Source organism: Megascapheus bottae, chromosome 2 (assembly GCF_031878675.1).
Source record: "Megascapheus bottae isolate mThoBot1 chromosome 2, mThoBot2.hap1, whole genome shotgun sequence".
Lineage (NCBI taxonomy): Eukaryota > Metazoa > Chordata > Mammalia > Rodentia > Geomyidae > Megascapheus > Megascapheus bottae.
Genome location: NC_143510.1, coordinates 143,041 through 156,370, shown reverse-complemented (window position 1 = coordinate 156,370; position 13,330 = coordinate 143,041). Strand labels below are relative to the sequence as shown.

Genomic DNA, 13,330 nt, shown 5'->3' with positions numbered 1-13,330 from the left:
CTAGAAAACTGAAGTAGCACTGTTGCCTTGAGCAGAAGAGCTCAAGGTCAGTGCCCAAACCCAGAGTCAAGTCCCACAACCAACCAAAAAAAAAAAAATAGCCATTGGGGATGAGTGGATAAAGACATTGTATGGTATATATGTTAAGTCTGCCTGGAATGGCTCCCTCCCCCTGCACCCTGGCAACTGGCATGCCTGCGGACAGTAGGAGATCCCCCAGTCTGAGGTATTTCCCCATCCTCTGAGATCACATCCACTTCCTCTGTGGCCACATCCCTTCTCCTATATGATCTCTCACTTCTCTCCATAAGCGCTTTTGCTCCTCCTGACTCCATCTTGGGCTACAGGAGGTCTGCTCTCTTCCCTCACACAGTAAACCCTCTTCTGAACTGTGTGGAGTTTCCTTTCAGTAAACTTTAACAATATATATGAATTTTACTTACATCAGGAAGAATAATATGTTATTTTTAGAGAAATTGATGGCTCATGAAAAAACTTACATTAAGTGATGTATATCATGCTCAGAGAATGGGGCGGATGTTTTCTCATGGAAGTTAGATCTTAACTATAACCATATGTACATAAATAGCCATATACATATATTCGCAAACAAATTGACTGAAGTATCATACACACAGGGAAGCTTATGATTTAACAACATGAATACCGGGAAGCTGGAACATGTTTTATCAGATGGTGATGAGGTCAGGGGAGGGGAACAGATGAGTGGAGAGAGGAAAGTGTGTGAATGCAATAATAGTAGTCAATGTACATGTGAGAAAATGGAGCCAGGTAACTTGAAGGGACAGGTGGGGTGGGAGAGATGGAACAGGACAATTAAAGGGATGACATTGATCAAGATTCATTGTAGTCACAAACTGACATTTTGAATTGAAACCCTTTTGCCTAACCACTTAGAGATAATTAAAAACAACAAAGGGGCCCAGCACTGGTGGGCTCACATCTATAATCCTAGCTGAGATTTGAGAGGATCATGGTTCAAAGCCAGTCTGGGTACAAAAGTTCGGAAGTGGTGCTGTGGCTCAAGTGGTAGAGCACTAGCCTTAAGTTGAAATGCTCAGGGACAGTGCCCAGGGCCAGAGTTCAAGCCCCAGGACCAATCCCCCCCCCAAAAAAAAACCCCAATAAAAGTAACTATTCATATTAATTGCCTGCATTAATTCATTAGGGGTACAAGTATATTTTTAGGATAAATTGCATGTTTGCTATAAATCACCAGCACACATTGTGTTTTCCATGAGACTTTATTAAGTTAATAACAGAGTATCAGATTTTTTTGTACAAATTATTAAGTTGTGCTTGCTTTTAGGAAGAGTTTCGACCAAAGTGTTCTTCAGTCTGTCTGCTCTGCTTGGTCTCTTTGTTTGTTTCTTTGGACACAGATTCTGGAAAACAGGTATCTCATCTTGTGTAAATGACAGTTATATATATATGGAATTTTTATTTTGTGGCTTATTGGGTAGTGAGTGCTTACTTCTGCCTAAGGATTTCCTAGATTTGTGGCTAGGTTTAGTCTTTCTATGAAGTAGTGATTTATTTATATATTTTTATTCATTTTTTGGTGCAGATATCTTTTTCTATTAAGCCTGGTGCTCTACCACTTGATATACATATCACTTCCTGCTTTTTGTTGGTTAACTGGAGATAAGAATCTCTTGAGGCCAGGCATGGTGGCTCACACCTGTAATCCTACCTACTCAGGAGGCTAAGATCTGAATATCATGGTTTAAAGCCTTCCAGGCACTAAGAAAAATGTCCATGAAACTCTTATCTCTAATTAACCACCAGAAAACCCTATGTGGTGCTGTGGCTCAAGGGTTAGGGTGGTAGCCTTGAGCCCAAGAGCTTAGGAACAATGCCCAGGCCCAGAGTTGAAGTTCCATAACTTACAAAAAAAAAAAAAAAAAAAGAAGGAAAGAAAAAGAGTCTCTTGAATTTATTTTCTCTGAGTAGCTAGAATTACAGGTGTAGTGCTTTTTCTTGATTAATTGATAATTGAGTTATGGAGTACTGTTTATTTCCTTTATATATACAGTAAATCTTTTTGTAGTTGTTGGCCAGTCCTGGGGCTTATACTCAAGGTCTGAGCACTGTCTTTGGAAACCTGTCAAAGCTCTGCCACTTGAGCCATAGCACCACATCCGGCTTTTTCTGTGTATGTAGTACCAAGGAATCAGTGTTAGGTAAGCACTCTACCATTAGGCTACACTCCTGACCCTAAAGTAAATTTTTAATGAGAAATTTCATTGCTAGCCAGGCCTGGCAGGACAGCCATTAGGTTTGAATGCAGGGCTTTGGCCCTGTCCCTAGTTCTTTTGCCCAAGGTTGGTGCTCTACCACTTTGGGCTACAGCTCCACTTTTAGTTTTCTTATGGTTAATTGGAGATGAGTCTTTCAGATTTTCTTGCATAGACTGGCTTTGAACTATGACTCTCAAATCTCAGCTTCCCGACTCACTATGATTACAGATATGAACCACCAGTGCCCAGCTTCTGTGGGACTCTTACCTGTAATTATGAAAACCTGGAAGTAGAAGTATGATTCAAGTAGTAGAGGGCTAACCTTGAGAGAAAAACCTAAGGGGACATATCAGGCCCTGAGTTCAAGCCTTAATACTTGGACCAAACAAAACAAAACACTACAAAGAAAGACTTAACAGTCTCTAGTGGCTCATGCCTATAATCATAGCTACTCAGGAGGCTGAGATCTTAGTATCACAGTTCAAAGCCAGCCAAGGCATGAAAGTTCAGGAGACTCTTATCTCCAATTAGCCACTATAGCCACTAGAAAATCGGAATGGCTCAAGTGATAGAGCACTAGCCTTAAGCTGATGAGCTCAGGGACAGAGCCCAGACCCAGAGTTCAAGCCCCACGACTGACCAAAAGAGAGAGAGAGGAGGGGGGAGGGAGGGAGGGAGAGAGAGAGAGAGAGAGAGAGAGAGAGAGAGAGAGAGAGAGAGAGAGAGAGAGAGAGAGAAAGAAAGAGAGAGAAATTGACATGCATTCATGAAAGTGTGTTCTGTAAATTAACAGGTTTTTTTTTTGCCAGTCCTGGGGCTTGAACTCAGGGCCTGAGTGTTGTCCTTGGGCTTCCTTAAGACTAGAGCTCTACCACTTGAGCCCCGGCACAATCTCCATCTTTTTCTATGTATGTGGTACCAAGGAATCGAACCCTCAGTGAGTGCATGCTAGACAAGCACTCTACCACTAGGCCAAACTCCCAGCCCCAAATGAACAGTTTTTTAATATACTATTATTTAGTTATATATTTATTTCCAATGACTTCTAAATTTTGATTTTCTTCTTAGATAATTATTTTCCTTCTTAAAATGCCAATCTGAAAAAATTCTAGAGCTTAAGCATCCATTTATAGATTAGATATTTAAATTGCATGGTAAGAAGTATATCTAATCACATCTTTTTTGTTTATTTGTTTGGTATTTGTTTGTTACTAGAATTGTTCTTTATAGGTTTTATCTTCCTGGGATTCTTCTTTTACATCCTCGTTGCAAGACTGACATCTATGAAATATGATGGTAAGTGAAAATAACTAATTGTGTGTTGAAAGAGGAAATAGCCATATTTGCAATTTACCTTTCCTTTTGCAGTTAGACCCTTATTGTGTGGGATATCACATTATATGTGAAACAGGGGATCTCCCCTTTCCTAAAGTACTTAAGTGCTGGTACTGGGATTTGAATTCAGAACCTCAAGCTTTAACCTGCCTTTTTCACTCAAGGCTAACACTCTACCACTAGAGCCACATTTTTACTTTTGGCTTTTTGCTGCTTCATTGGATATTTCAGTCTAGGCTGACTTTGAATTGTGATTCTCAAATCTCAGCCTCCTGAGTAGCTAGTGTTATAAGCATGCACACCACCAGCCTTGGTCAAAAATGTCTTTTTTTGGTGGGGTGGCAGGCAGTCCTGGCTTGAGCTCAAGGCCTGAGCACTGGCCTTGGGTTTTCTCAAGGCTAGAGCTCTACCACATGAGCCACACTACTCCATTTGGCTTTTTCTATGTATGTGGTACAGAGGAATAATAAACCCAGGTCTTCATGCATGCTAGGCAAGCACTCTACCAGTAGGCCAAACTCCTGCCCCGCCCCCGTTTTGTTTTTGCTAGTCCTGGAGCTTGAACTCAGGGTCTCAGCACTATCCTTGGGCTTTCTCAAGGCTAGAGCCCTAGCTCTTGAGCCACGGCACCACTTCCGGTTTATGTATGTGGTACCAAAGAATCAAATCCGGGTGTTCGTACATGCTAGGCAAGCACTCTACCACTAGGCCAAACTTCCAGTCCCAAGAATGCCTTATTATTATTTTTGTTGTATGAACTGTGGGCCTGGGCGCTGTCCCTGAGCTCTTCAGCTCAGGGCTATAATCCTATCCCTGGAGCCACAGTGCCACTTCCCGTTTTCTAGAGATTAATTGGAGATAGGAGTCTCATGTTCTTTAGTGCCTGGGCTGGCTTTGAAACGGGATCCTCAGATCTCAGCCTCCTGAATAGCTAGGATTACAGACGTGAGACACCAAGCCAGGCTGAAATGTCTTTATCTTAAAACAAACACCCCTTTCTCCAGGTCCATGTCATTTAATAGAATGCTTATCATTCTTTTCTGTCTTGGGCCAACATATTGACAAACCTAGTCTGTCTTGATCAGTTCAGATACAGTGTTAACTAGGATTAGTTCTCTGGTCAGAAGCCTTCAGGTCCTTCCTTAGAGATAGCTGTTGCATACTGGCTTCCTGCTGGGAAGGCTGGGTTGGCTCTGTTGTGATGTTGTGTGGCTATAGCTGGCTCTGTGTGTGTGTGTATGTATAGGTGTATGTGTATATATATATATATTTTTTTTTTCTTTGTACAGTTCTCCTGGTATTAACAGCTTTAGCTGGAAGCATTGGAGGAATTCTCTTGGTGGCTACCTGGTGGAGATTTGGACTCCTCATGTTCTGTATGCTTTGTGTTGGGCTGGTGCTGGGGTTCCTCGCCTCATGCATAACTTTCTTCACTCCACTGGGTAGGATATATGTAATTGATGTTCTGTGGGGCTAATTCATTGTTTGAAAGGCTTAGACTGAGACTTGAGGATGAACCAGCAAAAAAATCAAAAGAGAAGGTGTGACTCGGTGACAATGCCAGCCTTGAATGAGGGAGCCAATCAAAAGTCACCAATGCCCGGTAGTACTGGGGTTGCCATTCAAGGCTTCACACTTATTAGGCAAATGCTGTGTGTCCATTGGGTCATACCATAGCCCTTTGTGTTTCAGTATGCTTTGCCTTTTTTTTTTTTTTAAATAGGGTTTTAGGCTTTTGCCTTTGCAGGCCTTGAACCATAATCTTCCTACTTCTAATTCTGTAGTAGCTGGGATTACAGGTGTGTGTAACACACTGCCTTATTTGTTGAGGTAGGATCCCTTATTTTGTTCAGGCTAGTTTGAAGCCCAGTTCTATGATTTCTTTTTTCTGAGTAGCTGGGATTACAGACATGTACCACTATGCCTGGCCCATAACCATTCTTTAGTCCCTAGATTCATTGGAAGGCATTTTTTTCTTTTTGTACTAATGGAGATTAAACCAAGAGACTTGAGCATGCTAGTTAAGAGCTTTATTGCTAAGTTACATCTCTAGCCCATTTTTATTTTATTTTATTTTTGTTGGTTATGGGGCTTGAACTCTAGGCCTGGGCATTGTCCCTGAGCTCTTCAGTTCAAGGCTACTACCCTACCCCTTGAGCTGCAGCCCATTTTCCCTAGCCCATTTTTATATTTTTATTTTGATTATCTTGATAAATTGCCCAGGTTGGCCTTGAATGTATGCTTGTAGACGGAACCTCAGAGTAGCTGGGATTATAGCTACTCATCAGTGTAGATGGCTTTTCTTTTTTAATTTAATTTATAAAGAAGCATTACCTTCATATTGGTGCTGTACTCCAATCTGGCAGCAGAACAGTTAGGTAGGAGCAGTTATCTCATGTCTCTGATTTCTTCATGTGCAAAGGGATTGGCAGGACACAGGTGATGGTATTCTATTAGGATTTTTCAACCTTTACTAGTAACTCATGCCTATAATCCCAGCTACTCTGGAGACTGAGATCTGAGGATCTTGGTTCAAAGCCAGCCTGGGCAGAAAAATCTTTGAGACTCTTTACCTTTAATGAACCACTAAAAAGTCCAGAAGTGCATGTGTGCCTCAAGTGGTAGAGTACTATCCTTGAGCAGAAAGAGATAAAAGATAGCACCCAGGCCCTGAGTTTAAGTCATAGTACTGGCACCAAAAAAGGAAAGACAAAAAAAAGAATTTTGCTGCTTATCTTGTATTCCTGGCTTAGGTTTTGAATATTTTTCCACTGTAGGTACATACCCCAGTACAAACAGAAAATAAGAAATTTAGAGGCACAAGGCAGTAGTTTAGAGCTTAGAGATGATACAGTTCAACCTTCCCAGTTTATGGAAACTGAGGCCCAGTGTCCCAGAGCTGGAGAATGGAAGACCTGTTAGTCTTACAGACTTCTAAATTCTGCTGCTACTAAATGTAGAGCATTTACCTGCTGGACTTTCCCCCTCACCCCAAACACAGTCTTCAAAAGGTGACAGGATACTTTTTTTTCCTTCTGGTACCAGGACTTGAATCAGAACCTTTTACTCTTGCTTTGCTTTTACTTTTTTGGCTCCAGGCTGGTACTCTACCACTTGAGCTATATCTTTACTTCTGGCTATTGCTGGTTAATTAGAGACAAGAGTCTCTCAGAGACTTTGCTGCCAGGGCTGTCTTTGAACCATGAGCTACTCAGGAGAATGAGAGCTGAAGATCACAGATACCTGCAGGAATGTATTGATATGAGTGGAGAACATCCAGTTACATAAGAGTTGAATTCCTGTTGCTAGCGTATTACTGGGTTGTTACATTAAACCTTCAGTGTGTCGTGTGTTCAGAAATGTAACTTGGGGAACCTCTTGTCTACTAAAACTTTTCTTTTTCAGGAAACCTAAACATTTTTCGTGACGATGGTGTGTTTTGGGTGACTTTCTCTTGTATAACCATCCTTATTCCAGTAGTTTTCATGGGCTGCCTAAGAATAGTAAGTGTTTTATAAAACTTAGATTTACCCTCTCTTTTGGTAGTGGGGCTTGAACTCAGGACCTTGCACTCTTACTTGATTTTTTGCTCAATGTTGGCAATCTACCACTTGTGTCATACCTTTACTTCTGACTTTTTTTCTTCAGTTCTGGCGTTTGAACTCAGAGACAAGGTGCTGTCCCTTAGCTTTTTTGCTTACAGCTATCACTCTACCACAGGAGCCACAGCTCCACTTCCTGTTCTTTTGGCAGTTAATTGGAGATAAGAGTCTCACAGATGCTTCTGCCTAGGCTGATTTTGAACCATGATCCTTAGATCTCAGCTTCCAGATTAGCCAGGATTATAGGCATGAGCCATCTGTACCCAGCATACTTCTAGGTTTTTGCTAGTTAATTGGAGATACAAGGCTTATGCCCTTTCCTGCCTCGCTGAGTAGCTAGGATTATAAGCATGAACTACCAGTACCAGGCTTAGGCAAGAGACTTTTTTTTTTTTTTTTTTTTGGTACTGGTACTGGGACATGAATTTAGTGCCTGAGTGCTGTCCCTTAACTTCTTTCCCTCAAAGCTGGCATTCTGCCACTTGGGAAATAAATCCACTTTGGGCTTTTTGCTGGTTAATTGGAGGTAAGAGTTTATTGGATTTGTCTGCTTGGGCTGGCTTTGAAGCTCAGTCTTCAGATCGCAGCCTCCTGGGCTGCATCTGGCCTAGGCAGTAGATGTTCTGAGATTGACATTGTACTGGAAAAGGGTTTTGTGGTGCATGGATGTTATTTTGATTCATTTTATTATAAGACTCTACTATGAAAGTCAGGGGTGGGGGCCGAGAGTTTGGCCTACTGGTAGAGTACTTGCCTAGCATGCATGAAGACCCGGGTTCAATTTCTCGCTACCACATACATAGAAAAAGCTGGAAGCCTTGAGAAGACCCAAGGACAATGTTCAGGCCCAGGACTGGCAAAAAAAAGTCAAAGGAGTTTATATTTTCTTATATTTTGAGATAATCTTTATCTTTTCATGAGTGAGGGAGAAGTGATTCTTTGTGATGGGAACTAGTTGTGAGAGGTGTGTTCTTCTAGGGAGCATTAATGCCTTCCTCTTTCTGTCTTCTGCAGCTGAATATCCTGACCTGTGGAATCATTGGCTCCTACTCTGTGGTTCTGGCCATTGGCAGCTTCATGTTCACAAGCCTTTCTAGCATTACCTCGAATGTCCTCAGGAGAGCACTCAATGTGAATTTCAATAAGGCTTTCACAAATGTGCCTTTTCAAACTAATGGTAGGACTCTTTTGTATTTTTTTTAACCAGTCCTGGGGCTTGAACGCAGGGCCTCAGCACTGTCCTTGGGCTTTCTTTCTTTCTTTCCTTTTTTTTTTTTTGGTGGGTCATGGGACTTGAACTCAGCCTGGGCGCTGTCCCTGAGCTCTTCAGCTCAAAGCTACTGCCCTACCCTTGAGCCAAGCCCCATTTCCTGTTTTCTAGAGGTCAATTGGAGATAAGAGTCTTAGGTTCTTTTGTGCCAGGGCTGGCTTTGAACCTTGACCCTCAGATCTCAGCCTCCTGAGTAGCTTTGATTGCAGGCATGAGCCACTGCTCCCAGCCCCCTGAGATGCTTATCTCCAGTTAACCACCAGAAAAATGGAAATGGCACTGTAGCTGAGGTGAAATGATGGAGGGCAAAAGAGCTCAGGGACATTGCCCAGGCCCTGAGTTCAGGCCCCAGCATTGACAAAGAAAAAAAAAGAAAGAGGGGTCAAGAGTTTGGTAGAGTGCTTGCCTAGCATGCACAAAGACCTGGGTTCGATTCTTCAGTACCACATTCATAGAATGGTGCTGTGGCTCAAGTGGTAGAGCTCTAGCCTTGAGTGGAAACCCAAGGATAGTGCTCAGGCCCTGAGCCTAAGCCCAGGACTGGCAAAAAAATAAAAGAACTGGATATAAGCATGACATTTTCCTTTCTACTGTCATTGTTGCAATACATATGTGAGATAGGTTTGTATATGTATTTTCGAGCAGCCATGATCTCAGAATCACAGTATACAATCATGTACTTAAGCTCATATATGGTTTTTTGGTTGATGTGTACTAAAAGTATTCTATGTATAATAATATAACATTAAGAGATAGATATAAACGAACCCTTAGTCAAATGAAAATGAACAAAGGTAAATGTTAAAACTTGGCATTAGCTTAGTGCTGACGTCTCGGGCCTATCTACTCAGGAGGTTGAGATCTGAGGATCACAACTTGAAGGCAGCCTGGAAGGAAAGTTCCTGAGACTCTTATTTCCAGTAAATCACCTAAAGTCTAGAAGTAGAGCTGTGGCTCAAGTGGTAGAGCTCATCCTTGAACTAGAAAAAGCTAAAGGATAGGTCTTGAGTCCAAGTTCTAGAACTGGCACAAAAAGAATTCATTTTAACCAGTGAGTGGGAGAGAATGGGGTAATATTATTGAATTACTTTATATGCATATATGAGAATAGAAATGAAATCCATCTAATATAAAGGGACATGGGACAAGATTTTCGATAGAGGAGAGAATTTGATCAAAGTACATTATATCCATATTTGCCCATAGTACAATTAATAAATATTACCAGAAATACTTTTTCAATTAAATATTTCCAAGGTAGGATTACGCGTGTGTGTGTGTGTGTGTGTGTGTGTGTGTGTAAGTGTGTCAGTCCTGGAACTTGTCTCATACTTTCACTTTAAAAAAAAAGTATTTCTGGGGCCGGGAGTTTGGTCTAGTGGTAGAGTGCCTGCCTAGTATTTTCAGCTAGTTCTGGAGCTTGAACTCAAGGCCTAGTATGGTCCTTGAGGCTTTATGCTCAAGGCTAGTACTCTACTGCTTGAGCCACAGCTCCACTTTCAGTTTTTTGCTGGTTAATTGGAGATAAATCTTACAAACTTTCCTGCCTAGTCTGGCTTCAACCTGTGATCCTCAGATCTCCTCCTCCTGAGGTAGCTAGAATGACAGGTATGAGCCACCAGCACCTCGCTCTGCCACTCGAGGCACACATCCACCTCTGTCTTTTTTTCTTTTTCTTTTTCTTTATTTTTTTGCTAGTTAATTGGACATAAAAGTCTCATGGACTTACTTGCCCAGGCTGGCTTAGAATCATGACCCTCAGATCTCAGCTTTGGGAGTTACCAACAGGATTACCAAAAGGAGTCACTAGTGTCTGATAGGATTACTTTTTACTTTTTTTTTTTTCTAGTCCTGGGGTTTGAACTTAGAACCTGGGTACTGTCTCTGAGCTTCTATGTGCTCAGGGCTAGAGGTCAACCACTTGAATCACAGTACTCCTTTTTTTGTTCTTTTTAATATTTTACATTTAAAACTTTTTTTTTTTGGCTGGGTACAGTGGCTCACACCTGTAATCCTAGCTACTCAGGAGTCTGAGAGCTGAGAATCATGGTTCAAAGCCAGCCCAGGCACTAAAGTCCATGAGACTCTTTATCTCCAATTAACCACTAGAAAACCAGAAGTGGGGCTGTGGCTCAAGGGGTAGGGCTGTAGCCTTGAACTGAAGAGCTCAGGGACCACGTCCAAGCCCAGAGTCCAAGCCCCATGACAACAAAGCAAACAAAAAAAGAAACTTTATTTTTATTTTATTTTTAATTTTTTGTGGGTCATTGGGCTTGAACTTTGGACTCTGTCCCAGATTTACCTCCAATGTATACGTGTGTGTGTGTGTACACGTGTGAATGGGTGTGTGTATGGGTGTACCTGTACGTGTGTATGCACTTGTGTGCCCATGCATATGTATGCTACTACTGGGGTTCAAACTCAGGACCGAGGCTCTGTCTCTTAGTTTTGTTTTGTTTTTTTCTCTTAAGACTGATACTGTACCACCTGAGTCACAGGTCCACATGCAGTTTTTTTGTTTGTTTGTTTTTCTTTTGCCAGTCCTGGGGCTTGAACTCAGGGCCTGGGCTCTGTCCCTAAGCTCCTTTTTCTCAGAGCTAGCACTCTATCACTTGAGCCACAGCTCTACTTTGGCTTTTTCTGTGTATGTGGTACTGAGGAATCAAACCCAGGGCTACATACATGAGAGGCAAGCACTCTACCAGTAAGCCACCTTCCCAGCCCCCACTTGTAGCTTTTAGCTGGTTTCATAGAGATAAGAGTCTTTCCTGCCAAGGCTGGCTTTGAACCCTGATCCTCATACCTCAGCATTCTGAGTAGCTGGGATTACAGGTGTGTGAGTCGCTGGTGCCTGGCTTCTATTAACTTTTTGCGGGAAAAAAATTGCATTAAACCTTCCAAAGCTTGTAAAATATGATTTCAGAAATTTTACAATGTGGCAACTAATATTTCAGAGTTGAGGCTAGGTTGAATAAGCACAATTATGATTATTAGGCATTATTAAAAGCAAGTCTTGCGTTGGTACTAGGGGGTTGAACTCAGGACCTCATGCTCTTGCTTAGCTTTGTCATTCAAAGGTGGCTCTCTAACATTTGAGCCACAGCTTCACTTCTAGCTTTTTGCTGATTAATTGGAGATTAGAGTCTCAGAGATTTTTTTGATAATTTATTTTTCCTCATGGGGCTTGACTCAGAATCTGGGCACTGTCCCTGAGCTCTTTTGCTCAAGGCTGGTGTTCTACTATTTTGAGCCACAGCTCCACTTGCAGAGACTTCTTTCTTTTCTTTCTTTCTTTCTTTCTTTCTTTCTTTCTTTCTTTTTTTATAATTCATATTTTTTAATTGTAATTAATAAAAGGGTTACATGATAATTTGCCAGATAGAAGGTGCATTAATTCACATACATTGATACCCTTTCACATGTCTTGGTACCCATTACCCTCCCCCCCACCCCCCCATCTATCTTTCTTTCTTTTTTTTTTTTTTGCCAGTCCTGGGCTTGAGCTCAGGGCCTGAGCACTGTCCCTGGATTTTCTCAAGGCTAGAGCTCTACCACTTGAGCCTCAGCACCACTTCCAGCTTTTTTTCTATGTATGTGGTACCGAGGAATTGAACCCGGGTCTTCATGCATGCTAGGCAAGCACTTTAACCACTAGGCCAAACTCCCGGCCCCCTCTTTCTTTCTTTCTTTCTTTCTTTCTTTCTTTCTTTCTTTCTTTCTTTCTTTCTTTCTTTCTTTTTCTTCTTCTTCCTCCTCCTCCTCCTCCACCATCACCTCCTCCTCCACCACCTCCTCCTCCTCCTCTTCCTCCTCTTCCTTCTCCTCCTCCTCCTCCTCCTCCTCCTCCTCCTCCTCCTCTTCTTCTTCTTCTTCTTCTTCTTCTTCTTCTCCTTCTCCTTCTCCTTCTACTTCTCCTTCTTTTCTTGTTTGGGCTGGCTTTGAACCTTGATCTTTAGTCTCCCAAGCACCGAGAATTATGAGTGTGAGACACTTGGCCTGGCTAAAAATGTCCAATTCATAAATAAGTCTGTTGCTTCTGTAACTCATCTTTTGGTTTGTAAGCACACTAGATTTCTTGGGAAATCTGATATTAGACAGGAAGACACAGATTTATTCCATGAAGAATTTAGAATTTAGAATGTTTTAGATTTAGAAACATGTTAAGTTTTAGAATTTAAGGTGTTCCTCTTGTTTTTTTCTTTTTTCTTTTTTTTCCTTAGATTTTGTTGTCCTGGCAGTATGGGGTATGCTGGCTGTCAGTGGAATTACATTACAGATTCGAAGAGAAAGAGGGCAGCCATTTTTCCCTCCTCACCCTTACAAGCTGTGGAAGCAAGAGAGAGAACGCAGAGTAACAAACATTCTGGACCCCAGCCACCACATCCCTCCACTGAGAAACAGACTTTGGGGCCAGTTAACCCAGATCAAAGAGTTCTTCCAACAGCAACAGCCATCTGGAGAGAGGACGCCTCTGCTGCTGTAGGTGGTACTACATCTGCTCAGCCTGCCACACCTGTCGTTTTGATGCTCCAGCCTTTTCTCCTCTGAAGTCCAATGCAGGAATCAGGCTGCGTATGATTCCATAGTGACCTTACTCATACAGTGAGGGTACACTAGGGTGTCATGGGGGTCTAAATGAGAGAATGAGAAAGATGACCAAAAAAAATGCCATTTTTCAGATACTTACAAAATTTCCTTCTGTCATAAATAACAATCAAAATACTTGATGAAATGGCTAATACTAAAAAAATAAAGTAATTTTCTGAAAAACCCAGGGATATGTGTGAATGTATACACACTTTGTTATTGTTCATGCTAGGCAAGCACTCTCCCCACCCTGCCAGGCTCCAGGCCCATACGTT

General features: G+C 41.9%; 1 protein-coding gene across 3 annotated transcripts in view; it reads left to right on the top strand.

The window, feature by feature from the left end:
• Tm7sf3 (transmembrane 7 superfamily member 3) overlaps positions 1 to 13,242 on the top strand; it is a 32,696-nt gene extending 19,454 nt beyond the window's left edge. Inside the window, exons 7-12 of one of the 3 annotated variants that reach the window (XM_090318965.1) lie at positions 1,331 to 1,417; positions 3,492 to 3,557; positions 4,886 to 5,038; positions 7,002 to 7,099; positions 8,213 to 8,375; positions 12,689 to 13,242. In XM_090318965.1, coding sequence (XP_090175091.1) covers positions 1,331 to 1,417; positions 3,492 to 3,557; positions 4,886 to 5,038; positions 7,002 to 7,099; positions 8,213 to 8,375; positions 12,689 to 12,951 — 830 coding nt within the window. In that variant the 3' untranslated portion in view covers positions 12,952 to 13,242. Of the gene's footprint in view, positions 1 to 1,330; positions 1,418 to 3,476; positions 3,558 to 4,885; positions 5,039 to 7,001; positions 7,100 to 8,212; positions 8,376 to 12,688 lie in introns of all 3 variants that reach the window. The other 2 variants (XM_090318957.1, XM_090318974.1) reach the window with 2 other exon arrangements.
• The last annotated feature ends 88 nt before the right edge of the window (positions 13,243 to 13,330 follow it).